Genomic DNA, 25,867 nt, shown 5'->3' with positions numbered 1-25,867 from the left:
CAGCAGATCATTTATCTGTTTTTCCTGAAGCAAAATGGAACTTGTACAGAAACGTTTGCTCTCATTCACGAGGTAAAGTGTGGAGTAAGGCTTCAGACCCTAGGGACATAACAAGATGGATGGATGATGGCAGAGCGGTGGCCGTGATCCACCTTGACTTGAGTAAGGCATTTGACACAGTCTCCACAGCATCCTCACACTGAACTGAGGGAGTGCGGTCTGGATGAGCGGGGAGTGAGGTGACTGCGAACTGGCTGAAGGGAAGAAGCCAGAGAGTCGTGGTCAATGGGCAGAGTCCAGTTGAGGCCTGTACCCAGTGCAGTGCCTCAGGGGCAGTGCTGGGGCCGGTGTTATTCAATATATTCATCAGTGATCTGGACGAGGGAACAGAGTGACTGTCAGCAAGTTTGCTGGTGACACCAAGCTGGGAGGAGTGGTGACACTGGAAGCTGTGCTGCCATCAGAGACCTGGACAGGCTGGAGAGCTGGGTGGGGAAAAATTCAATGCAATATAACAAGGGCAAGTGTAGAGTCTTGAATCTGGGCAGGAACAACCCCAAGTTCCAGTATGAGTTGGGAATGACCTATTAGAGAGCAGCGTAGGGGAAAGGGACCTGGGGGTCCTGGGGACAGCAGGGTGACCATGAGCCAGCACTGGGCCCTTGTGGCCAGGAAGCCAATGGTACCTGGGGTGGGTTAGAAGGGGGTGGTCAGTAGGTCAGAGAGGTTCTCCTGCCCCTCTGCTCTGCCCTGGGGAGACCACACCTGGAATCTTGTGTCCAGCTGTGGCCCCTCAGTTCCAGCAGGACAGGGAACTGCTGGAGAGAGTCCAGCACAGCCACCAAGATGCTGGAGGGAGTGGAGCATCTCCCGTGTGAGGAAAGGCTGAGGGAGCTGGGGCTCTGGAGCTGGACAAGAGGAGACTGACGGGGGACTCATTCCTGGGGATCAAGATGGAAAGGGGGAGTGTCAGGAGGATGGAGCCAGGCTCTTGTGGTGACAACCAGTGACAGGACAAGGGGCAATGGGTGCAAACTGGAACACAGGAGGTTCCAGTGAAAGAGGAGAAGCAACTTGTTGGGGTGAGGGTGGCAGAGCCTGGCCCAGGCTGCCCAGGGGGTTGTGGAGTCTCCTTCTGTGCAGACATTCCAACCCGCCTGGACACCTTCCTGTGTAACCTCATCTGGATGTTCCTGCTTCATGGGGGGATTGCACTGCATGAGATTTCCTGGGCCCTTCAACCCCTGACACTCTGTGTTCTGTTGTTCTGTGATTCTGGATAAAAATAAATCCCTGTTTTTCCTAGAAGAGCCATGAGCAGGCTGGATGCTGAGATCCCCTTTTTGAGAGGGCGGCCTTGAAGTCTGATTGAGTCGCTGTTAGGGGTCACTGGTGAATGTTCTCTCTGTTTTCAGTGGGCTTGCTGAAGCAGCTGCTGGTCCAGCAGCTCGGCTTTGCTGAGAAGGACACCCCCGGAGACCGGCAGCGCTTTCCCAGGTTCCGGACTGTTTCTCAAGAAGCCCAAATGGAGAGTGGAAGCGAATTCCAGAATTCCGCAGACAGAACGCTCCCCAGAGCCGGAATCGGCGAATCCACAGCTACTTACGCCCTTCGGACTTCAGCCGAAGCAGCTGCGGGGGATTCCGTGCAGCTGGGAGCCAGAGAGCCCGGCTCGAGCAGCAGCCTGGCCATGGACCGTATGAGCGTGACGCTGGGGCTGGCGGCGGAGCTGGAGGCCGTGGGCGCCGACGAGAGCGGGGAGCATTTCTTTGACGCTCGAGAAGCTCACAGCGATGAAAACCCGTCTGAAAGCGAACTCATGGAAAGGAAGGAGGAAGAGGATGTGCAAATACGGATCTCAGGTGGGCGGATTGCATTAATTCCTTGCGTGATAGTTTGTCCAGACCCTGTATTAGAGACAGTTTTAAATAGGAGATACTAAAGAAAATCGCAATACGTTTTCCTCTCTTGCTTATACATTATAGAACATTTAAAGTTCACTTTCAGCCCTTGACAGTCATTTTAGCCCTGAAAAGGGCTGTGCAAGCACGTAGCTGATGAATTCTGGTTTATGAAAGAAGTTGAAATACTGTGGGGTTCATACACTTTGCGCTGTTAATTCTCCTGAAACTTTACCGCAGTCTGAAGCTCTTCAGAGCTTATTATTTTTGTTATTTCTATTATTATTACCACATACGGTACATTTGGCAGCGTCGGCCAACACGATGACACTGCGTGAGGTGTAGCACACAAGTTGAGGTTTATCTCACGTGCGTGTTGTAGTAGAAGTAGCTACAAGTAGGTAGATGCTATGTGACTGTTAGTTTTGAAATCTCTTATCCATAAGTACGCTTTTATTTAGAAATTGGATTGTATTAATGTGAATGAGGCAGTTTGTGACCGAATGCCGCCTTCCAGCTCCATATTGAAAATAACTTTTCTTTTCTTGGACTTCTGAGACATTTTAAATTATTAAAACTGAGCCAACAATTCGAGACATCTCATTTATTTGTCAAGCCCTTACGCTGTGCAGGGACATCAGAATTAGATTGACCTGTTCCAGTCAGCTCTGACTTCACATGCTCGCTTTGCTGTAATACTGTAGAGAGATTATTTCATGTAATCCTATTGGTAGGTGCAGGTTGTGAAAGCATTTCTCTCTATAATTGCTTTATCTTCTTAATGTATCATCAGCAAGCTAAATGCTAAACCCAGCCCATCTAAACGCTACCGTAGTCAGTTGGCGGAGGTTAGAAATCCAGCAGTCTGAATTGTCGGGTACCATTAGTGTAAGTGCAGGTTTTTCAGGCATTATAATAGAAACACAGATTTTACAGAAGCGGGAAGGTGGGTGATTAGCTCATTTCATCATGTAATTCTCAAACTGCGGCCCAAAAACCAGCCGAGCCCAATTCAGAACCAAACTAGTCTGGTCTGATACAATCACCATTCTGCGTAGCGTTCACAAACGCTTTTTCTTCCTTGGCGTGAAGTGTCTCGGGAGATGGGCCTCTTGCCACTTATCCTCCACAAAACTGTCTCCAGCTCTGCGGTTCTCTGCGGTGCTGGAGGTGTTAGTAAAACCGTTCTCTTGGCAGGAAATTATTTGATCCTCGACGGCTACGGCGCGGTGCAGGAGAGCTCCACCGACGAGGAGGTGTCGGCGCTGGTCCTGCGGTGCGCGGCGGGCGGCCGCGGCTCTTTGGACTCTGCGCAGCAGCAGCCGCTCTCGGACGGGGGGAGCTCCCCGTTTGCCGAGGACATGATGGGCACGGGGGACGAGTCCTGCTGCTTCCTAGCCAGACCTCACCTCTCCGTAGAGTCGCGGATGCAGATGATGCAGTATATTCAGAAGATAGAGGACGACCTCGAAAAGTTAAAGGTATAGTGTTTCTGTTTGCAGCATCTTATTCCTTAGGTTGGAAATAATTTGGAGCAGGAAGAAAGGCAGCCATGCTCTTTTTTTGTCTTTGGCTCTTGTCTCTGGAAGCTTTTAAAGCGTAAACTTAGTGCAGTTTTGCTTGTGTTGAGTTGTGGGTTACGAGAGGCAGGTAATTCCACCGTGTGTATTGCTTGAATGTGGACTTGGAGAGGTTCCCGAGGGGCAGGACGAAACCCACGCGAGTCTGCAACCATCACATTTTGAAGGGACCACTGGCCTAAACAATATGAATTCCTGTCATGAGAAGACTTACCAGATCTGTTTGCTAATGTGAAACGAAGGTGCTAAGCGCAGTAGACCAGTAACGAGGCTTTCAGCCTCACCGTGTTCAGAATTATTGCTTGGATGTGATGAGCCATTGCTGTAGGAAGTTGACTTGGCAGATAAAGAGCTGCTTGAGTGTTGGGGTTGTGTGTTTTTCAGGAGGTGGAGGAGGACTACACCATTCTCCGACGCCAAGGGCTGGCTGGATCAGCCTCCACGGGAGAGCACTCAGGTACCGGCCGGGCTCCGTAGCGTATCCCACGCGGCTTCAGCCAGCAAAGAGCACAGAGTCAATTACTAACATTTCACACGCACGCAGAAGGTTTCACCTCCTTCAGGAGCTCTCGTAGGGCTGAGACCTGATTGCGGGAAAGGTCAATTGAATCCGCTGAGACTGGTGAGCGGAGGAGATCGTTCCCTCCTCTGAAATGGTTCTTTGCAAGCTCACCCTTGCCCGCCCAAGATACGCAGGATGCGCAACTTCTTTTTGAAAGAAGGCTAAATTGATGTCAAGTCCCTAAGTGATGTTGTTGAATCCGTAAAGTGATTCTAATCTGTCTTTTCTGTCTCTGGGGTGTCTTTGCTGTATCAAATGGTTGCCGTGGGTCTCTTTAGATTGGCCTTAAGCATCCTAGAGATGTAGTTGCTGGAGTTACTAACAAAGGTCTTAAGGTTAAATGGGTGTGCTCTGGCTCACATAACACACTTCTCTGTTAGTACTAGTGTTCAGAAATGGTGGGAATTTGTCTCTCGTTGCATCTCCTCCTCTCTCACCACCATTTTTCCTTCTTCAGACAAAAGCTAGTCACGTTTGGAGAGGCGGCTGAAGATGGGATGAAGAGTATCAGGACACAGCACCCGCTGCCTTCCTTGTGGACTCTGAGACAAGAGGGTTTGGACCATCCAGACGTGAGCCGGCGCGGGCACGGGCGCTTCTCCTGTGGGACATCTGCACTATCTTGTCAGTGAGGGAGTCTGTTCTATCCCGCTCCTCTCCTTGCTACCAGAAATGCATTTCTCAGAACAGAAAAACCAAACCAAATGTACAGAGCTTTGGGTGTAGGATATAAAAGTGTATTTAGACATTTAAAAAAAGACAAAAAAAAAAAAAAATCAATGTATTTATTTGACTTCATTCCATGTATCAAAAGCACATTTTAATTTTTTAATCTGCCTTTTTTTTTGTTGTTCTATTATAACTGGGTAGTGACAGTTCTAGCCCTCTGCACAGAGCACCCCCTGCTCCGGACCCCGAGTGGGGCTGGGGGGATGTGGGGCTGTGTGCAAGTGCATCTTTGCTTCACTGGACTCTGCACTCCCTGCTGGCATCAGACTGCCAAGAGCTACTTATGAAGGTGTTAGGATGACGTGTGGCTGGAACTATCCGTATTCAGTGCGCGCATGGGAACCGTTCACCTCACAGGAGTTTTCCATGCGCTGAACAGCCAGGCACTTGAGATGGGCGACTTTTCTTTTCCCCTCTCCCATTCCGTGTCTCCTTTGCTGACAAGATCAGGCTGGGAGAGGAGAAGGAGAAGTTTTTTCTTGACTTTGTTGGCTTTGATCATTGTCTCCTTTGTAAAGTGATAAAAATACGTGGACCTGCAGCACTTTTGTAACTCTTCTCTGGATCAAAAAAGAAGAAGAAAAAAAGCAAACCCAGAAGTGTTTCAAAGACACGGGGCGGATCTGCCCCGATTCACTACTGAATGAGTAAGGGCTGCCATTTGAGTTAGCCACAGGTACTGCTGATTATAGGGCCAGTAAGTTTTAGTACCTGGAAGTATGTCTTGCTGACGCTTTGGGGTCTTTTTTGGGGGGCGGAGCTGGTGTTTTTTGGGTCTTTTTTTTTGCTTTTAAACTGGTTTGTGCCAATATATTCTCACTGAAACAGAGATGTGCAAAACAGGGCTGAACCAGCTCTCCAGTGCTTCGTTAGGCCTGTTCTAGTGGGGTTTGCTGTTGGAATTCCTTCCAGTGTAGGAAACGGGGTGGTAACTATCAGAGCTAAGCCTGGACAGCCTAAGCTGGGACTAGGACAGGCAAGTTGATCCTAGGACAGGCACTGCCTGTTGCCATAGGGCTGTTCGAGCTGTCCCTGGTGTCACAGGCATCGTGAATGCGACTCCTAATGCGTAAGGCCGTCTTTTTTGCACCCTCTTCCCAAGTTTTAAACCGTGTTCTGAACCCGAGCTGAGCAGCGTGCCCAACCTGTGAGTCCCAGTAACGCGTCACAACTGCTGGAGCATCGATTGCACCACGTCGCGAAGCGCTGAGAATCTTCGGTCAGCGTAACAATCGTACTCCCCGCGCCTTCAAAACAAAAGGTTTTCTCTGTAGTTACTGGCAAGAAATCAGATCTGTCCTTTGTCTACTCGTGTACCAAAAACCAGTTCTCAGAAACGCGCAAACGATGAGTTCATGCAAAGATGGACAGAGCTTGAGCAGGGGTGGCTTCGGGCCCGGTGTGAAAAGTCGCAGCCGTGAGCCCTTATAGAGTAAGGAGGAGTTTGTCTTGTTTTAAGAGCCGATTGCACCAGTATTGTTGTTTTTCACCAGCGCTGCCAACACAAGCCAAAGTTTTCCTTTGTTTCCTCTTCCCTGGGACCCGCTAAGGCCCGTCCTGTTGGGTCCTGCACCTGTATGACTATGTCAGTATTAACTGAGCACTTACAGATTAGTGGGTGGGATCCCCCTCCTCACCCATACAGTTACCACCTCTGCTTAGAAACATCTAGACTTCCAAAAACTAAACGCTGATGTGTATTTTACCCGATCCTGCCAGAAAGAGAACTGGGCTATAGCCAGGTGTGGTGTTTAAAGCCTCTTCTCCCCACCAGCTCCTGGTCTAGAGCTTCGTTGGGCTTTTCAAGTGACCAGCAAGGACGGGACCTGTGAAGGTCAATGCGACTGAAGACAAACCCCTTGGTTCTCTGGTTTTCTCCAAGTTGAATTTCAAGGTTTGTGGTGAGCAGCAATGGTTGTTCAGATGGGCTGTGGGGGCGCAATCCCCCCCCTGCCTCGCACTTCTTTGCATCAGCACCATCCACCACTACACGGTTCCATCTCCAATAGTTAAAAGCTGGGAATGCAGAGTGTGGATGTTGCTGTGTCATCCATACATTTCTGGCTCTGCAGTGGGATTGTCCCCACTGTCCCCCGGCCGTGGTCCCCCGTCCCTGTCACCTCTCGAGAGCGGGAAGCACCCAGTCGTTGTGGCAGATAACCCTTTGTGCTGGGTGAACAGTCTCCTGAGCCTTAAGGAATTTTCAAGCGAACCAACCCATTCGCACCCAGTCGCACGGGCAATATAAACAACATACTGTGCGTTGTCCTGTTGGTTTTTGTCTCAGCTGGTTGAGCTGCAACTCAAATGCACTGTTCAGGATTCTGTCTTGAGTTTTGTTTTCACCTTTAAGCCATAAAACGACCCTTATTTCAAACGCCAGTTGGTGTCAGGAAGAATTGTGACCTGCCCTGGCTGCGGATGGATGGGTGGTGTGTTCCCTTATTCAGACCGCGCAGTGTTCTCTGGTTTTTTGCCCCAGCTCCTTCTCCTCAATGTGTCGTGGGGTTTTTTTCCTCAAATACAAGATGACAACAGTTTCTTCTCTTGGGAGCAAAGATGCAGTAGAGCATTCGTTCCATCTTTCCAAGAAGTGATGTTAGTTCAGGGAAAAGCAAAGAAGGCCCTTCCTGGAAAGGGGATTTTCCTTCCATAGAAGCGCAGAGGAGCAAATTCGAAGCTGGTGCTTGATCGCTCTGGTTTCTTGAGTGTGTGTATGTAGAGAAGGGAGATTTCTTTAACATCCCATAGGTGGGATCAGCATGAAGGCTGAAGAACATCAGCCTGGAGAGTCTGGATGGTTTAGCTCAGCTTTCAGACAGCGCTGTACCTTAATTTCCAGTGTTTTCCGATGCGCAGACACTGTCCCTGTCACTAGAAGAGGGGGGTGATGCTCCAGCAGGTGACACTGATAATATCTCAGTGCCTGATGGTATCTGGCGGTGTTTTCTCCCCAGAGAAACCCCGTAATTCCCTCCCCGTCCCCCAAAGGTGCCAACTGAGCAGCAGATGTACCGCAAAAGGGAAACGGCAGCCACGACACTGCTGTTGGGTTTTGAATTAAGTCTTGTGGAGCTCTCTTCATACTAGGATATTTTATTTGCTTTGTACAACATACAATCATGTACTCTTAACAGAGATTTACTTTAAAGAGAAGAAGAAAGAAATAAATCTGGAAGTATTCTTTAAAAAAAAAAATACACAAAATCTTTATTAATAATCCTGTATTTTTACTGATCATGTTTGAATGTCTAAAAAGACTTTATTGTTCTAATTATCCAGATGTATGTTTGTAAAATAGCTCTTTTATGACTTAGCTGATAAGGTTGTATGTTTCTGGAATTAAATATTGGTCACTTAAAAAAAAATACAAATCTGTTTTCAGGATCTGGGAAATAGAAAATTTAAGCGTTTCAAATATCATTAAATAAGCTTAAAGGAAAGAAAGTTTGTCTGCTGCGTTTCTTGGGGGGTGTTTTGCAGGTTTGTGCCCAAGAGGATCCTTTGAATAGAAGAAAAACGAGAAAACAAATAAATAGTGAATTTCAAGTTTAATCCAGTGTTAAAAATTCTGATGTCGAAGGCGCCGTGGTCAGACCTGCACCCATTCTGAGCAAGTTTCAGTGAGTCAGTGAGTAAATGGTCAGATATCCTAAAGTCAGATGGAAGAGCTGACGTTCCAGATCAGTGGAGTAAGTAATAAGGAATAATAATAATAATAAGTAATTGGTGCCCGTGGGTTTGTACATTTTGAACCTGTACGTTGTTGCTTCTCTGTCCCTGCGTCTGCCTTTTAGTCCTGACCAGCGAGGAGCAATGAGCTCCAGACATCAGCTCCCACAGGACAAAGGGGTTGCTGCCGGCTGGAAGCCGCGCGTGGCCGTCCCCGGTGTGTCTGGCGCAGCTCCTGGCCCCTCTGCTCTCCCTGCAATTGCTGGGTGTGATTTGGAAGTGGAATTTCGCCCTTTCCCGCTTGGTGCAGCACTCATTGCATCCCCCGAGTTTCACCGTGTCACCAACAGCAACCTAACGAACCCTTCAGAACGTCCGGTGTAGCTGTCACCGGTAACTCTTTGGCTCATCTGGTCACTTTTCACAATGGAATCTGAGCGGTGAGTTTCTGGTTTAGGTCAGTTCTGCGTTCCTGTGCTCCAGCACAGCAGGGGTTGCTTTGAAGTTTCTAGCATTGCAGCTTTAAATCCAACCAGACCCATTATTGAATGACATTAAATTAAGCTGATTTTATTAATTTATAAGCTTATTTTTGGCAGATAGGAAGTGCTGGTATCTAGCCTTTCATCATGATGCTACAGCTTTAGTATCTTGCAAATGTTCATCATTTAGGTCTTGCTGGACTAATGTTCCCCCCGAAGCAGAACTGCAAGTGTTTGCTGTTCAACTACAGGGCTGCAGCTTTACATCAAATTCTACCCAGAGCCTATGGGGCTTAAGCTATATTTTCCTTGCGTTCTGCGAAGCGAATCCGTTTCCTTTTGTATCTTTTGCTTTTCAACTTTACACCTTTGAAGGAATTCGGTCTCTCCCGTAACAGGAGCGATGTTGTGCCGCTTTGCGTCTCAGTGCGTGGGAGCACTCGAGGCTTTTCATTTCCATTCTTTTGCTGGATACTTTTCCCTTCACTGGGATCAAATAGGAATTTGAGAGAGGAGTGAAATTGAAACTCAACGTTGAGGGAACTCGCAGATGTTTTAATAGGGAACATCTGTGCTCGGAGTTGTGTGCCAAGGCCTCTGTGTGGTTGGGTTGTCTGCAGAGGATGCTTTGCCTGAATCCCTCTCATTTAATGATATTCATATCTTTGCCTTTTGACTTCCCTGCAAAGTGGTGCAGTCACGTTCCTGATAGACAAGCTGATCAAATAAATGACTAAAAAACAAGCACCAAAACAGAGAAAAATCAAGTGTATTTCTGAATTTTTAAGGTCATCTTTTTTTCCCCTTTTCTGCAGTATGAATGTGAAGCTTCTTGAGAGATTACTTTATTATAATTGGTAATCGGAGCTCCATTATGCTTTCCTAATGACGCCGTTCGTGTTTTGCCTATTCAAATGTTATTTTATATACTCCCTTTACTGCGCTGCTGTAAATAAATGATTCAAAATAAACAGCTCAGGAAAATCTGAGCTTTGTGTCTTCTCTCGCGTGCCTCCGAGGGGTGGAAGAGAACCGTGCTGCATCGTTTAGGGCTCTTGGACATACAAAATCATGGATTATCCCCATGCCAGGGTGGCCTTGGCGTTTGCCGAAGACCGTCTATAAATCACCCTTGCGTTTTATCAACCGCCCAATAGACTTTATTGTTTTTGTTGATTTTTCTTCTCTCGAGGTATTTACGGATGTTGGTGTGAAGTTGTCCAGTCGCTGGGGTGGATTCTTTGCTGATCGTGAGGGCAAATGTGTCACCCGAGGGATGGACTGAGGCAGCAGCACTAAATAAAGCTCGGCTGCGTTTGCCACAGCGTGGGGTTGATATCTATCTTCAAACCTTCTTAGATGCCCGTTAATTTAAAAGGAGGGTAATGGTGGCTTCTGAAGTAAGAAAACAACACGGCGAGGGGCTTTAGAGCCGCTCTGCAGAGCTGCAAGTGTTGCAGGTTGGTTTCCAGCCCCGTTAACGGACTTGGCCGGTTATTGGAAGCTGGTTCTGTGTGTTCCTTGCTCGTGCCGATCCCTCCTCCATTTCCCTGATAAACTGACAGGGCTGCCTTCTTGAGCCTGTGGCAGCTGCTGCTCCCTCATGGCGGCACGTAGGGAGTCAAGGAAGGAGCCAGGAGACCTGCGTGGCTAAACAGGGAACTGCTGGGTGCGCTCAACAAAAGGAGAGTTTACAGATCATGGCAGGAGGGGCTGGCCACTGGGGAACAATATCAGGCTGTTGTCAGAGGGTGAAGGGAGGTGACTAGGAAAGCGAAGGCCTCCTGAGAATTAAACCTTGAGAGAGGAGTCAAGGACAACGGGAAGAGCTTCTTCAAATACATGGCAGATAAAACTAACACCAGAGGCAATGTAGGCCCACTGATCAAAGGGGTGAGTGCGTTCTGGGCCCCTCGGTTCAAGGAGAACAGGGAACTGCTGGAGAGTGGTTCTGGGGTCACCATTTTGAGCCCTGAAGTGATTCCGGTGCCGCCATTTTGAGCCCTGAGGTGATTCTGGTGCCGCCATTTTGAGGCAGCTCGGGGGTCACTCCCTTGTTCTCCACCCCCAAACACACTGGAATACAGGAGGTTCCACTTAAATATGAGAAGAAACTTTTCAGGTCTGTTCCCACCCCTGACGTTCTGTATGATTCTGTGATTCCTCACCAGATGGGAAACTGCAGCTGCAAATCATCGGCTGGGCTTTTGGCAGAATAAAACACCCAAAATATCTCTGCCGCTTTCTTGCACCAGTTTGTTTCCAGATGTCTGCAGCTTATTCAGCATGAAGTGTTTTCCCTGATCAATATTTTAACCTCCTTGTTGATATTTACTCAGTGCTGCTGAATAAACTGTATTAAGTGGAGCTCCATGGATGGGAGAGTAAATCTACATTTCTATCAGCTCTCTGGAGGTTTCGCGATAATTCGTATTATCTGAGGTTATTGTTGTACTGAGATATTAATGAGCACATCTTCCTCCTGTCTCTTGGAGCTGCAATTCTGGTGCTAAAACAATATCTCCGTTCTGAATTAACACGGAAGCGAGAAAGCTTCGTGTTGGCCTTGTCAGCTCCGCTGTGACAGAACGCTTTGCTTTTATAAACATGTATTGATATAACTCCACCTGCTTCCCTTTGACCTTTGTGATGAGGAGATTAAACCCTTTTCTGGGGGTTTCGCTGCACTTTTAAATCCTGCCGGGGGTTTCTGCTCCTATTTCCACCCTCTGCTTTCAACTCCATAATCTAACGCGCTGCCGTCCCTTTTTCCAGCACTTCTGCTGTTTGTTTGCTATTCAGCACCAGAACCTGATTACAGACCTGCCTGTTCCACATTCCGCTGTGCGTGTCCCTCCCCTAGCGTTTCACCTCCAAATACTGACATTATTTTAGCTTTTTTCTGCTGTATTTTTTCTGATAACTTCCGTCCTGCGAGAAGCAGCTCCGCGATGTTTCGAAAGCCCCCCTGACCCATTCATCACCATCATCTTGGCGCACGCGTGCGGCACAAGTCAAATAGCCTCAATTGTATCTTATATTGAACCCATCCTTTTTCCGCTGCAATTTCTTCATTCGGCTGTAATAAAACTGCCCCGTCACTGCTGAGTTATCGCTCGTGAGGTGGGTTCTGCGTCTGGATCGAAGTTCTTCCCAGGTCCACAGCGCAGCCCGGGGCACCTGACCCGGCGTCTCCTCGCTGGACGTGTCCAGAGCCCCTGGACCAACCTCTGAAGTCGCTTTCATTCTTCATCATTCCCTTTTCTTAATTATTCCTCACCTGAAAGTCTCTTCATTTTGTTGCTTTCCCCACGTTTCAAAGAGGTGGGGGTGGTTTTGTGGTGCGTTTTTCTCCTCGTTATGTTTTTAGGTTGTTTTTTTCACTCTGCTTTTTTAATGACTGCTTATTTCGCTTTGGTGTGTGAATGGAATACACACAGCACAAAACACCCTTTGATGGCGGTAATTACAAGGAAGAGAACATCAAAAAGCAAGGAAAATTAAGATGCAAGTGAAGATAAACACTTTGCAAGTAATCAGTCCAATATTTATTTGTCTGAAGAGGATAAATCTCCCTGTGACAACACGGGGTGGTCATCAAATGCATCAGATCGCGTTTGCCATTCTGACTTCGGCTCTTTAACATTCACACGCGTTGTCTTCAGTGTAAAAAGAGAAAGCAAACAAACTGTTCCACAAAACGTTCCGCATTTATCCAGCTCGCCCTCCTAACTTCTTTGAGCCGTCTAAATATATATATATAACTAGATGGGCTTTTTTATGTAACTACCACGAGATACTTATTCCGCTAACCAGCTCCACAAAGCTGTTCGTATCTATAAAACGATCTAATTTGGACATTTTCTATCACCAATAGAAAGCTGTTATGAACCTGGAGAAAAAAGCCGGCACGCATATAATAGATTTATTTTTTGTATTTCAATCAAATGAGAAGTTTTGCCTTCCGTGATGTCTTTTATCCCTGGGAATCTCTCAGCGCTCCATTCGACTGGCTCTTTTTTCCAGCGGTACCGTTATTTACTCTTCTGCCACAATACAACCACCTTACGGAGACGGATGTAGCGGCTGTTGCGGTGATTCATGACCCAGCTCCCCATCAGTTTGAGATCAGAGCCCCTCTCGCTGCAACGAGGGGGAAGATCCTTTAACTGCTCCTGTACGTCATGGCCACGAGGTGAGCGCGAGTGCTGCTGGGCGTTCTTTCCCCCGACGCTTGGGTCTGTAGATATCTAGATTATTCCATGGAACAACCAGCCTGCTGCTTGTGACGAGAGGGGCAGACGGATCCCTATTCATCACCGCACGTTTTCCTGCCCCCGGCAGAGCTGGGGAAGGTGCGTTTTGGTCTGAATCGAGCTGGACCTGCAATAGTACAACTGTTGTTTCAAGATCCCATTTTGCGCAATTAACCCATTTTCTAAGACCATTTGATTTCCCCCTGCACTTTGCTGACCTTAGGGGAGCATTTAGTGACTCTTACCTGTGCCCTGAGTGTAATTTTTGGATTTACAGTCTCACAACAACAGTATTTCCTTCCACAAACGGGATTTTCCAGGTCATCAAGCTCCCTTCCTTTTGCAGGCAACTGTGTCACCGAACCTCATTCATAAAACGACCAGACTCTATTTTAAAACTGTTTGGATGGTTTCCCCCCTCCCCACACACAGGTTGGTATCAGAAGGCAGTTTTAAATCCTCTCTCCTATGCCCAGAATCCTTTTCATTTCTAAACAAAACCTGCTTTATTTGCAGATGGTTTCTACCCCGCTTGTTCCCTTGCTGAATTATCTCAAGCACAAAGATCCCGAAAGGTTTTAAATAAAACACAAGTGTCTCAGAAACTGCAGAGAGCAAATGAAGTTGGAAATATTTGCAATCCGGCTATCTTTACTGAGACTTAGTGGTGAGACAGCAGGAGAGCCTGAGATTTTCAAGAGGAGGGGAAAGGCAGCAGGACTGATCTCAGCTGTGCTGTCCTTCAGTCTGTCCTGCAAACCTGGGGGTCCTGGGGACAGCAGGGTGACCATGAGCCAGCACTGGGCCCTTGTGGCCAGGAAGCCAATGGGACCTGGGGTGGGTTAGAAGGGGGTGGTCAGTAGGTCAGAGAGGTTCTCCTGCCCCTCTGCTCTGAAATACAACAAGGGCAAGTGTAGAGTCTTGCATCTAGGCCAAAAAAATCCCAAAATTGGTTCCTCTGGGGCCGCCATTTTGAGCCCTGAGGTGATTCTGGTGCCGCCATTTTGAGCCCTGAGGTGATTCTGGTGCCGCCATTTTGAGGCAGCTCGGGGGTCACTCCCTTGTTCTCTTCCCCCAAACAAACTGGAACACAGGAGGTTCCAGTGAAAGAGGAGAAGCAACTTGTTGGGGTGAGGGTGCCAGAGCCTGGCCCAGGCTGCCCAGGGGGTTGTGGAGTCTCCTTCTGTGCAGACATTCCAACCCGCCTGGACACCTTCCTGTGTAACCTCATCTGGGTGTTCCTGCTCCATGGGGGGATTGCACTGGATGAGCTTTCCAGGGCCCTTCAACCCCTGACACTCTGGGATTCTGTGATTCTGTGACAAGATCCCCTAACTTTTGTGATTCTGCCCTTCTGAAGCTCCAATAATTGCATGAAGGACTTACGGCCTTGCAGAGATGTGCCGGAACTGTGCTAAAGATGTCTCAAAGAAAGCGGTGTGGTTACCTTTGTGTTCCTGTCCCCGCAGTCCCCATTGCCCCCTGCTCTCCCCATCCTCAGACACGGAGCAGAAATCACGGCTCTGCAGGATCGAGCTGCAGCCCAGACTCTGTGACTCTGGACCCTGAGGGCCACAACCACAAATTAAAAGCGAACGCAGCCCAGACATAGGGAACTGCTCTTCTATTCTGAGCATAATAAATGCTCGGGATGGCCTGTCGGGCAGGGTCACTGGTGCGAAGGCACAGGGATCATTCACAAAGCAATTGACTTGTAGCTGTTGTCCTAAGGGAAATGATGTGTAAAAGGGATGAGCTCAAAGCACCCTGTGTCTGTTACCTATGTGTCTTATGAGTAATTTGTCTCTGAAGCAGAGGCGTGGTGGTGGTTTTTTCTTATTTTCTTTCTTCTGTGAAGCTGATTCTTTCCCTTCAACTTATTTCTTCTCAGCAGGAGGGGAAAATGAATTTCTGTCAAATAACAGTTCATTGCTCCTAATGCAAGAGTCCAGTTCATTGATGGTTTAAAACCTTTGCTTTTCATGCTATTTAAAAGAAAACAAACAGGAAAATAGAACTGCAGTGTAGCAGAGAAGCATTCCAGTCCTGTGTGTCCTCTTCCTGTCTGTTTCCCAGAGCTGGGTCACGTCTCTGGCCCAGTGTGCCGCACTTTTCAGGGCACAAGGAGGAGATTGACATTTAATATGGAGACTTCAGGAGGTGTGAGCAAAAGCATCTCACCCTGTGTCCTTCTCAGGCAGCGCAGAAGGAGCGGACACACAGGGAGAGTCAGAGCCCTGGCTAATAACAGGGCATTCCGAAGTGATTAGGGATTTGGGATGTGTGGGAGGAAGGCGCAGCATTTCCAAAAAATCAGTTATCACACAATCCCAGAGTGTGAGGGGTTGAAGGGCCCTGGAAAGCTCACCCAGTGCAATCCCCCCATGGAGCAGGAACACCCAGATGAGGTTACACAGGAAGGTGTCCAGGCGGGTTGGAATGTCTGCACAGAAGGAGACTCCACAACCCCCTGGGCAGCCTGGGCCAGGCTCTGCCACCCTCACCCCCAACAAGTTGCTTCTCCTCTTTCACTGGAACCTCCTGTGTTCCAGTTTGCACCCATTGCCCCTTGTCCTGTCACTGGTTGTCACCCACAAGAGCCTGGCTCCATCCTCCTGACACTCCCCCTTTCCATCTTGATCCCCATGAATGAGTCCCCCCTCAGTCTCCTCTTGTCCAGCTCCAGAGCCCCAGCTCCCTCAGCCTTTCCTCACACGGGAGATGCTCCACTCCCTCCAGCATCTTGGTGGCTGCGCTGGACTCTCTCCAGCAGTTCCCTGTCCTGCTGGAACTGAGGGGCCACAACTGGACACAAGATTCCAGGTGTGGTCTCCCCAGGGCAGAGCAGAGGGGCAGGAGAACCTCTCTGACCTACTGACCACCCCCTTCTAACCCACCCCAGGTACCATTGGCTTCCTGGCCACAAGGGCCCAGTGCTGGCTCATGGTCACCCTGCTGTCCCCAGGACCCCCAGCTCCCTTTTCCTCACACTAGTCTCCAACAGCTCGTTCCAGCTGCTAAATGCGGGCTTAGGAAAACCGACCGCTTTCAGAAGCGATAGTTCCAGCGCTCCCTCCTTCCATCCTCTGTCCCCGCTCTCCTGCCGTTCCACCCCCGCTCTCCTCTCCATCCCCGCCCCGGCGCTGCCCCGCAGGCCCGCGGGGGGGCCCCCGCGCCCGGCAGCCCCTTCCGTGCCCCGGCAGCCGCCCCCTGCAGTTCCCGCGCTCGCCGCCGGGGACCCGCCGCCGGAGCGGGGCCGGAGCAGCCGCGGGCAGAGCCGCGCCGCCCAGCGCAGGTGAGAGCCGCGGCGGGAGCGGGGTCGGGGCGGGCGGGGAGCGGGCGGAGGGGTTCGCATCGCCCGGAGGCACCGGCGGCTCCGCTTCCCGGGGGGGAGAGCGCCGGCCGGGGTCCCCCGCGGGATTCCCGGCTCCGCCGCTGCAGCACCGCGGGGCCGGGAGCCCCCGGAGCCCCGAGCGGCCTCAGAGCCCCGAGCAGCCTCAGTCCCCCGGAGCCCCGAGCAGCCTCAGTCCCCAGGAACCCCGGGCATCCTTAGTCCCCAGGAACCCCGGGCATCCTCAGCCCCCCGAGCATCCTCAGCCCCCGGAGCCCCGAGCAGCCTGAGCCCCCCGAGCATCCTCAAGCCCCAAGGAGCGAGGCGCGAACCGGAGCCGAAGCCGCTCCATGGTTGGCAGCAGCACCCGCTCCCTCTCACGGCAGCACTTGCTAAAGGACTTTTCCTCGCAGCCCTGTTGGCGGCCGCAGTGTTTTTAGTGTAGGGAGAGTTGCAAAATGCTGTACTCCAGCTTTCGGGAGAGCTGAAGTTCAAAGAGAGCGGGGAGGGGGGGCTCTGTATGGCTACAACTCCTGTGGATTACCTGGGAAGGATGTCTGTGGTGTGGAGATCCGTGTGGGAGCGCAGCGTGGAATGGACGCTTGCCCTGTGCTTGTGTGTTGCTGTATTCCTAGTCTGTGAGCTACAGTCATAGGCACTGAGGAAAATGCTGTTTAACAGCTATTTTTCTCAGGCTTTGGATTGCAGAAAAAGGGGTTTATTGTTCCGGAATGCGTTGTGCTTGTGAATAATTTCTCTTGGAATATATGAGGTACTTGTATGCGCAGACGTGCAGGTTTGATGCTGACACAGACGCTTCTCTAATGAACAAGCCACGTTCATTCTGGGCAGCGGGGGGAAACTCCACGCAGAACCCTGTTCCTAGGCCCAACTTTATGGTGTGATGTTTATGCATAAACTCTGGCACAGCCTGGAGCTCTGCATAGGTGAGAGACACTGCAAATGGGGTTCAGCTGCTACCCTTTGTCAGGTTTTTTTTCTTTCCCAGAAAGGGGCTTGAGACCTCAAGGTTGTGATCAATGGGAAAGTTAATTTAACGCACCTGAGGTTTGCTTCACCTCCACACCCGCCTCCTTTGTGCTGCGTGCTGGAAGATCCAGAGCTGCGCTCTGCCCCTCCGGGGGCCTTGTGACCGCTGCATTCGGCCAAGAGCGGAGCCTCGCGCCCCCGCGTGAGGGTCTACAGCATCCCCGTGGAACCGCTGGCGCTCCGGTAGAGCCGCCGGCAGCAGCCGCCTGTGCGGCCGGTCTTAGGATGTGTGTGCTCGCAGGTAGGTGGTGGATGCTAACTGCACTCGGGGCTTTTCTGCTTCAGTCTTCATTTCGCGTTGGGGTAGAAGCGAGCTCTCTGAAAGCAATCTGCAGTGAGGCTCCCGCTGTGCCAGGGCGTTTTTAAAGCGTCTCAATGCGAGTCTGCTTTGGTATTTATGCATATTATGCTGTGTATTTGAAGGGAACCATCTGGGTAGAGAAAGAGATGGGAAGCGGCCGAACCTTCCTGTGCTGCTTTCCATTTTGGAGTTGGGCTTGATTAGGAAAGCCGGGTGTTGAGGAAGTTGCTGTGTGGCTCTTTGGGGTTTGCAGGCATTTCTTTCCCCATGTCTGCATGAATTAATGCCTGGAGTTGTACCTGGGATGTGGGGAAGAGGGAGCTGACAGGCTGTGCTGAGCCAAAGAAGGCACTAGAGCTCAGCAGAGCAGACCAGAATGCTCTTTTTTTTTCTTTAAATGGCCATTTCTTTTGACCCTTTGTGCGCTGGCCCCTGTGGGGATGGTGTCTGAAGAAGGTGAGCCCTGAAATGAAGGGCTGTGAGTGGAGGCAGGTAGTCAGTGTGGCTCCCAAAGTGGGAAGGGGAGAGAGCGAGGTCGCTAAAAGCATCAGCATCTCCCTGAGAAGCGTCACCTGTGAAATATTGGCTCTAAATGGGGACTTAAGGGCAGCTGCCTGCGGCTCTGGGAGAGACACAGTGCTGCTGCCTGCGAGTCTCTTGCTGGAGATTTCTTTTGCAAGCTGTGCAAGGAAAATAAGCCAAGGAATCATGTGGGCTGGCAGAGGACTAAATGCCCCGATGCCAAGGAGCATGCAGCAATCTGTGGGTGAGTGGCAAGTGATTTGAGGGAGCTGGTCCTCGGAGAGCTCATCAAAGGAACAGCAAGGCAGATATGTGCAGTGCTGCCTCCGAACTGTCTGTTCCAAAAGCCAAATTGTGTTAAGAAATACCATCTCTGCCGTTGTGTGCGTGTGCTCGTGATGATTTCTTTGCTGCATTGAGAAGCGGTGAGTGAAGTTTAAAGGAAGCCAGATGCCACTGATTGCATGAGTTGGGGTGGCTGAAGGTAGGATCTCTGCTTTGGCCTCCTTTGGATCCCTCTTTCTCCAGGAGAAGCAGCTGGTTCCGCACGTGCAACGGGGTGAGAGCAGAGCTGGGAAAGGCCTCTTTGGCTGGAGGAGAAGCTCGTGTGCTCTTACTGGGGATGCTGGAGCCTGCATGGCTGGGTGGGAGGGTGAGGAAAGAGGGAAAATCAGGGTAGAATGACGCAGAGGAGAGGAGGAGCGTGATAAAGAACCTGGAAGGAGCGCGTGCATCCTTATAATCAGATATAACTGGGCTATACAGACAGAAGAGAACTCCCTCACCTAAGAAACTTTGCTTTCTTGAAGTTGGTTTAAGCTTTATTCTGTATTCATTTAGGACTAAGCAAGTGTGGGTGGTCAGTGTGTTGCCTTTTTTAAAGCCTCGCTGATGCGTCTGAGTTGTGGGTATCGATTCTCGCTGACTTTGGGGCCAGATCTTCATGCGCAGCGCTTGTTGGGGTCAGAATTAATTTCTTTCCTGCGCTTGCAGGCAGGTGGCGAGACAAAAGTTCCTGCAAGTCGTCTTGGAAATGTTGTGTGCTCTGGGCAAGAGGTTTCCAGGGCAGCTGAGGTATCTGTTAATACAAGGCACCTATTGCTGTGTGCGAATAGGAGGAACACGCTGAAATGTTTGTCTAACAAGATGAGAACAGCTTGAAGGGTCTCTCTTAGACTTGAGGGGAAGCTATGGAGAAATCAATGGGATATTAGCAACGCTGTGATTGAAGCTTTATGCAGGAATGGAACATCTATTTTTGTATGGAAAAGAGGCTGTGGTACTACGCGCCGGAGACCAGAAACTCCAGTTTGTTTGCCTGTACCCTTCGGGGGAACCAGTGACACCCTCATGGGTTCCCTGACAACAGAAATGGGAGATCAAATGAGTTTTTAAATCTACAAGGAGGTCATGGAGCAGTTGTAAAGATACTAATAATAATAATTCATTTGATCTGCGGGACGTAGGTTGGGAGGACGAATTGGAGCAAACTTACAGCATTTCAAAGGTAGGAAATGCTTCCTGTACCTTAAAATGCTCAACTGGTGTCAATAGGAGCTAATGGTGAGGAGCCTCCGAGGGCAGACAGAGGCCTGGGGTACGAGGAGCAGAGAGAAAAGTTGTTCTGGGGAAAAGGGGGGTCAGGATGTTGAGGAAATCCCCATCTGCAGTCAATTAGCAGTGATTGAATTGCTTATAGAGGGAGTAATGGAGCAAAGGAAGGAACCTGGGTGCTGTGAATCGGTAGGAATGGGGATAGTTCATCCCAGGGCCCGAAGGAGATAAAGTGTGAACCAGCAGCAGATGTTCACATGAAAAGGACGAGTTTTGCTCCTTGCTGGGAAGTTACCAAGGCAGGAATCCGCACGGTCAAAGGAACAGGTGCAGCAGGAGAGGTTTTGCCTTCAGAGAAATCAAACCTGAGGAAGAGCTGGGATATCAGGCAGGTGAGTTCTGCTCCTGTGCCGGCTGCGAGGGCCTAATTATCACTTAAATGAACCTTGGGGGTCAAATTGCCATAGCTTGCATGAAGAGGATGTGTGCGGTACAGAAACCTGCCTTCCTAATGGCGCTTACAGTTTGGAACGCTAATCAAACACTGAGAATGTACCAACAGACCTGAGTTATTTGGATTTTTCATTAGATCCACCCAAAAGAGAGTATTTTAGGAAATAAATAGCAGAATGTGGGCAATGAATAGCTGTAGGGTAAGGGGCAGGGTTTGATGCTGGCTTTCCTAGTTAAGCTGTAGAAAATAGAAGTGTAACGGAGGAGTGCTGATGGGAGCACCGATAGGTGATTATGTGAGGGTTCCTTCGCGCTGAGGCTGGGCTTATTTCTTATCTTTAATGATTTGGAGGTGTAAATGGGTCAGAGCTGGGTTACGGAGGGCGTGTGTCAACAAAAAGGCTTTGCTTGTGCTGCTAAACATTTGATGGAATTAAGCGATAATAAAGAACCAAGTTTAAAATGTCCGGCTGTAAAACGAGTCGGGGGGGAATTTTGCTGAGTCCTTGCGGGACCTTCCCCTGGATTTTCCAGGGAGACAGAGACTGTGTTACTGATTTATCAGGGAAGAAGGAGCCAAGACAAACTGTCCATCTATACAGGTGAATTCTGTGCATCCTTCATGATGGAGAGAGCCAGACATACGTTGTTTGGTGAGTCTCTCTGTCCCTTCCCCACTGGCTCTCAGTTTGTTTGGTGAGCTCAGCATCAGCACAATGAGGTGGAAATAAAGCGAAGGAGCTTCATCCCGGGTTTATTGCATATGCAGAGATGAGAGGAGTAGGTCGCGCTGCCGATCCCCAGCTAGGCTACGGGTAATGCAAATTCTGCGGTGACCTTATAAACCCTGCTCTGCAAGGCTTTATAGTGAGTCTGCAAAAACTACATTCTGGGCACAAAGGAGGCGTCTGAGGTCTTAGACCCTGCGAGCACAAAATAATAATAGTACTAATTTCCCACCCACTCGGCATGTGCTTAGCTCCTTGAAGATTTTGCCATTTTTAATCAGGTCCCTTTCCCTTCCCCCCCCCTCCTTTCCTTTCCCTTCCCCCCCCCCCTCCTTTCCTTCCCTTCCCCCCCCCCCTCCTTTCCTTTCCCTTCCCCCCCCCCTCCTTTCCTTTCCCTTCCCCCCCCCCCTCCTTTCCTTTCCCTTCCCCCCCCCCCCTCCTTTCCTTTCCCTTCCCCCCCCCCCTCCTTTCCTTTCCCTTCCCCCCCCCCTCCTTTCCTTTCCCTTCCCCCCCCCCTCCTTTCCTTTCCCTTCCCCCCCCCCTCCTTTCCTTTCCCTTCCCCCCCCCCTCCTTTCCTTTCCCTTCCCCCCCCCCCTCCTTTCCTTTCCCTTCCCCCCCCCCCTCCTTTCCTTTCCCTTCCCCCCCCCTCCTTTCCTTTCCCTTCCCCCCCCCCCTTTCCTTTCCCTTCCCCCCCCCCCTTTCCTTTCCCTTCCCCCCCCCCCTTTCCTTTCCCTTCCCCCCCCCCCTTTCCTTTCCCTTCCCCCCCCCCTTTCCTTTCCCTTCCCCCCCCCCTTTCCTTTCCCTTCCCCCCCCCCCCTTTCCTTTCCCTTCCCCCCCCCCTCCTTTCCTTTCCCTTCCCCCCCCCCTCCTTTCCTTTCCCTTCCCCCCCCCTCCTTTCCTTTCCCTTCCCCCCCCCTCCTTTCCTTTCCCTTCCCCCCCCCTCCTTTCCTTTCCCTTCCCCCCCCCTCCTTTCCTTTCCCTTCCCCCCCCCTCCTTTCCTTTCCCTTCCCCCCCCCTCCTTTCCTTTCCCTTCCCCCCCCCTCCTTTCCTTTCCCTTCCCCCCCCCTCCTTTCCTTTCCCTTCCCCCCCCCTCCTTTCCTTTCCCTTCCCCCCCCCTCCTTTCCTTTCCCTTCCCCCCCCCTCCTTTCCTTTCCCTTCCCCCCCCCTCCTTTCCTTTCCCTTCCCCCCCCCTCCTTTCCTTTCCCTTCCCCCCCCCTCCTTTCCTTTCCCTTCCCCCCCCCTCCTTTCCTTTCCCTTCCCCCCCCCTCCTTTCCTTTCCCTTCCCCCCCCCTCCTTTCCTTTCCCTTCCCCCCCCCTCCTTTCCTTTCCCTTCCCCCCGCCTCCTTTCCTTTCCCTTCCCCCCCCCTCCTTTCCTTTCCCTTCCCCCCCCCTCCTTTCCTTTCCCTTCCCCCCCCCTCCTTTCCTTTCCCTTCCCCCCCCCTCCTTTCCTTTCCCTTCCCCCCCCCTCCTTTCCTTTCCCTTCCCCCCCCCTCCTTTCCTTTCCCTTCCCCCCCCCTCCTTTCCTTTCCCTTCCCCCCCCCTCCTTTCCTTTCCCTTCCCCCCCCCTCCTTTCCTTTCCCTTCCCCCCCCCTCCTTTCCTTTCCCTTCCCCCCCCCCCCCTTTCCTTTCCCTTCCCCCCCCCCCTCCTTTCCTTTCCCTTCCCCCCCCCCCTCCTTTCCTTTCCCTTCCCCCCCCCCCCCTTTCCTTTCCCTTCCCCCCCCTCCTTTCCTTTCCCTTCCCCCCCCCCCCTTTCCTTTCCCTTCCCCCCCCCCCCTTTCCTTTCCCTTCCCCCCCCCCCTTTCCTTTCCTTTCCCTTCCCCCCCCCCCTTTCCTTTCCTTTCCCTTCCCCCCCCCCCTTTCCTTTCCTTTCCCTTCCCCCCCCCCCTTTCCTTTCCTTTCCCTTCCCCCCCCCTCCTTTCCTTTCCTTTCCCTTCCCCCCCCCCCTTTCCTTTCCTTTCCCTTCCCCCCCCCCCCTTTCCTTTCCTTTCCCTTCCCCCCCCCTCCTTTCCTTTCCTTTCCCTTCCCCCCTCCTTTCCTTTCCTTTCCCTTCCCCCCTCCTTTCCTTTCCTTTCCCTTCCCCCCTCCTTTCCTTTCCTTTCCCTTCCCCCCCCCTTTCCTTTCCTTTCCCTTCCCCCCCCCCCTTTCCTTTCCTTTCCCTTCCCCCCCCTCCTTTCCTTTCCTTTCCCTTCCCCCCCCCCTTTCCTTTCCTTTCCCTTCCCCCCCCCCTCCTTTCCTTTCCCTTCCCCCCCCTCCTTTCCTTTCCTTTCCCTTCCCCCCCCCTCCTTTCCTTTCCTTTCCCTTCCCCCCCCCTCCTTTCCTTTCCTTTCCCTTCCCCCCCCCTCCTTTCCTTTCCTTTCCCTTCCCCCCCCCTCCTTTCCTTTCCTTTCCCTTCCCCCCCCCTCCTTTCCTTTCCTTTCCCTTCCCCCCTCCTTTCCTTTCCTTTCCCTTCCCCCCCCCCTCCTTTCCTTTCCCTTCCCCCCCCCCTCCTTTCCTTTCCCTTCCCCCCCCTCCTTTCCTTTCCTTTCCCTTCCCCCCCCTCCTTTCCTTTCCTTTCCTTTCCCTTCCCCCCCCCCTCCTTTCCTTTCCTTTCCCTTCCCCCCCCCTCCTTTCCTTTCCCTTCCCCCCCCCTCCTTTCCTTTCCCTTCCCCCCCCCTCCTTTCCTTTCCCTTCCCCCCCCCTCCTTTCCTTTCCCTTCCCCCCCCCTCCTTTCCTTTCCCTTCCCCCCCCCCTCCTTTCCTTTCCCTTCCCCCCCCCTCCTTTCCTTTCCCTTCCTCCCCCTCCTTTCCTTTCCCTTCCCCCCCCCTCCTTTCCTTTCCCTTCCCCCCCCTCCTTTCCTTTCCCTTCCCCCCCCTCCTTTCCTTTCTTTTCCCTTCCCCCCCTCCCCCCCCTTTCCTTTTTTCCTTTCCCCTTCCCCCTCCTTTCCTTTCCCTTTTCCCCTTCCCCCCCCACCTCCTTTCCTTTCCCTTCCTCCCCCACCTCTTTTTGTTACATTTTGTTGAGCCTTAACCTGTTTGGTTTTTTTAACTTTTTGCTGAAAACCAGGGAGTTTTGGTTCACTGGCAGGAGTTGCCGTTTCTCTGAGGAACCCGCTGCATTCTGATGCTGAGGGGTTGTTGCCGGTGGCTCTCGGGCCCTGCTCGGTGGCACGGGGATTGCGGAGCTGCCTGTCACGGGTGCTGGTGTCCGCCGTGGGGTTCACATTGGGCATTTGTCTCCGTAGACGATGATGGAGCAGCAAATTGCTGTGGCTGGTGGTTGCTCTGAATGTGGCTGCTCTTGGCCAGGGCAGCACAGAACTGCAGGCACACGGGTTGACCTGCGAACTGTTGCGTGTGCAAAATCTGCCTTGCCCCCGAAAAAAAAAGGTTGGTTACAATATATTTTACTCCAACCACACTCATTGGCCCTTTTCTTGTTTGGGCTTATTTCCTGTTTTCGCTCCACCTTGTGTGCGGTCTGGGAACAAGTGGTGTGAAGAGGTTGTGCGCGGGCAGCTCTGAAAGCGGGCGATCCCGTCTCTTTTTAAACCGAAAAACGTTTGGGGCAGAGGCTGTGCTCGTGTTCGCAGAGCATCTGGTCCTCTCCACGTCCGATTCATCACTGTCGTGCCGTTCGCATTATTGTTCACACCAGGGGAAAATGGGTGTGAAGCTGGAATAATAATGTTTCACACTTGCTTTGCATTGGGTTTGATATCCAACAGCATTTTAACCCATAAGAAATTGAGTAGGCGGAAGCTGAAAACACAATTTACAAATAACATGTTAATTACTCTTGCTGAGAAAATGACCACTGTGCTCAATCTTCTATCAACGGCACGTTTAAAAATCAAGGTGTGATTTTAAAATTGCAACTTAAAGGTTCAAATCAGGACAGAGGAGTCGGTGCGTATCTCTGCAGTGTAATGCGCCTTGCTCATTTAAAAAGGGCTTGTTGGGAGTACCACTCATTAAATGTTGGATATCAACGTCATAGTTTCTTTAATGAAACCTAATGGGACAGAAAGAATTCAATGCTACTTGGTATACCCAAAGTTTTGTGTTTGGGAAACAGAGCTTTTTGGTATTAATTGCAGTTGAACGTCCCAAAGGTCTTTAAGGAGACAAGTCCTGCAGTGATTTGGACTGACATCCCGTTTGTTCTGCTCCTGCTGAGTGTTAAATAAGATTTAAGTCTCCTCAGTCGCTATTTAGTTGTTGGAGAACATCACAGCGAACACGAATGCAAACAAAATAGTCTGGATGTTTGTTTATGCAGCAGATCATTAGAAAGTCTGGAGGAAAAAAAAAATGTTCTGGTCTGTTAGATAATTAATCTGCATTTTAAGAATTGTCTAAAGACGTATTTCCAAGCTAGTCCATTGAGCTTCTGCTCATCTAGTCAATAATACCCATATTTAATAGTCCCTAAGAATGTATTTCCATAATGTGCTGCTAACAGTTGAGAAATCTGCATCTTTTTTGACTTAAGATGTCAGTACTCGCACATTTTCCGTGACAAATTTTTTTCTGACTGTTGGTGAAAAATCCAGACGTATCAGCTTCCAACCAGTAGTGCTGGGGATGGAGAGGAGGCTGCTGCAAGCAGAGCCCTGGGCCCAGATCCCTCCAGAGGCCGCATGAGTTGGCAGTTTCCATCTGGCATGGGATGCTGCGAGTCTGCAACGTGCTGGCAGCATCACCCAAAATGCAACTTGGGGGAAAAGGGGCTTTGGTGGCTCTTGATCCCCAACTCCTTGTCCTGGGG

The 25,867-nt window shown here is 50.8% G+C and overlaps 2 protein-coding genes and 2 long non-coding RNA genes across 9 annotated transcripts in view; 2 read left to right on the top strand and 2 right to left on the bottom strand.

The window, feature by feature from the left end:
• The window catches only part of ARHGEF12 (Rho guanine nucleotide exchange factor 12), a 70,590-nt gene extending 62,371 nt beyond the window's left edge, over positions 1 to 8,219 (top strand). For all 4 annotated transcript variants that reach the window (XM_065040566.1, XM_065040565.1, XM_065040567.1 and 1 more), the window contains 4 exons: positions 1,416 to 1,862; positions 3,099 to 3,382; positions 3,866 to 3,938; positions 4,501 to 8,219. In XM_065040566.1, the coding sequence (XP_064896638.1) occupies positions 1,416 to 1,862; positions 3,099 to 3,382; positions 3,866 to 3,938; positions 4,501 to 4,511 (815 nt within the window). In that variant the 3' untranslated portion in view covers positions 4,512 to 8,219. The remainder of the gene's footprint in view (positions 1 to 1,415; positions 1,863 to 3,098; positions 3,383 to 3,865; positions 3,939 to 4,500) is intronic.
• Positions 8,220 to 13,153: 4,934 nt separating this feature from the next.
• Positions 13,154 to 17,258, bottom strand: LOC135576298 (uncharacterized). The gene is made up of 2 exons (XR_010467951.1): positions 17,058 to 17,258; positions 13,154 to 13,309 (listed from the first exon to the last, which is right to left on the bottom strand). It is a non-coding gene; the product is annotated as an uncharacterized LOC135576298 (long non-coding RNA).
• GRIK4 (glutamate ionotropic receptor kainate type subunit 4) overlaps positions 16,344 to 25,867 on the top strand; it is a 193,314-nt gene continuing 183,790 nt past the window's right edge. For 2 of the 3 annotated variants that reach the window (XR_010467842.1, XM_065040011.1), the window contains exon 1: positions 16,344 to 16,477. The gene's annotated coding sequence lies outside the window, so the exon portion shown is untranslated. Of the gene's footprint in view, positions 16,478 to 17,234; positions 17,805 to 25,867 lie in introns of those variants that run through there. The other variant, XM_065040017.1, reaches the window with a different exon arrangement.
• Positions 19,607 to 24,609, bottom strand: LOC135576297 (uncharacterized). Its single transcript, XR_010467950.1, has 2 exons — positions 24,129 to 24,609; positions 19,607 to 21,316 (listed from the first exon to the last, which is right to left on the bottom strand). It is a non-coding gene; the product is annotated as an uncharacterized LOC135576297 (long non-coding RNA).

Source organism: Columba livia, chromosome 24 (genome assembly GCF_036013475.1).
Source record: "Columba livia isolate bColLiv1 breed racing homer chromosome 24, bColLiv1.pat.W.v2, whole genome shotgun sequence".
Classification (NCBI taxonomy): domain Eukaryota; kingdom Metazoa; phylum Chordata; class Aves; order Columbiformes; family Columbidae; genus Columba; species Columba livia.
The sequence above is the reverse complement of the archived record's forward strand: the minus strand, read 5'-3'. Positions and strand labels throughout refer to the sequence as shown.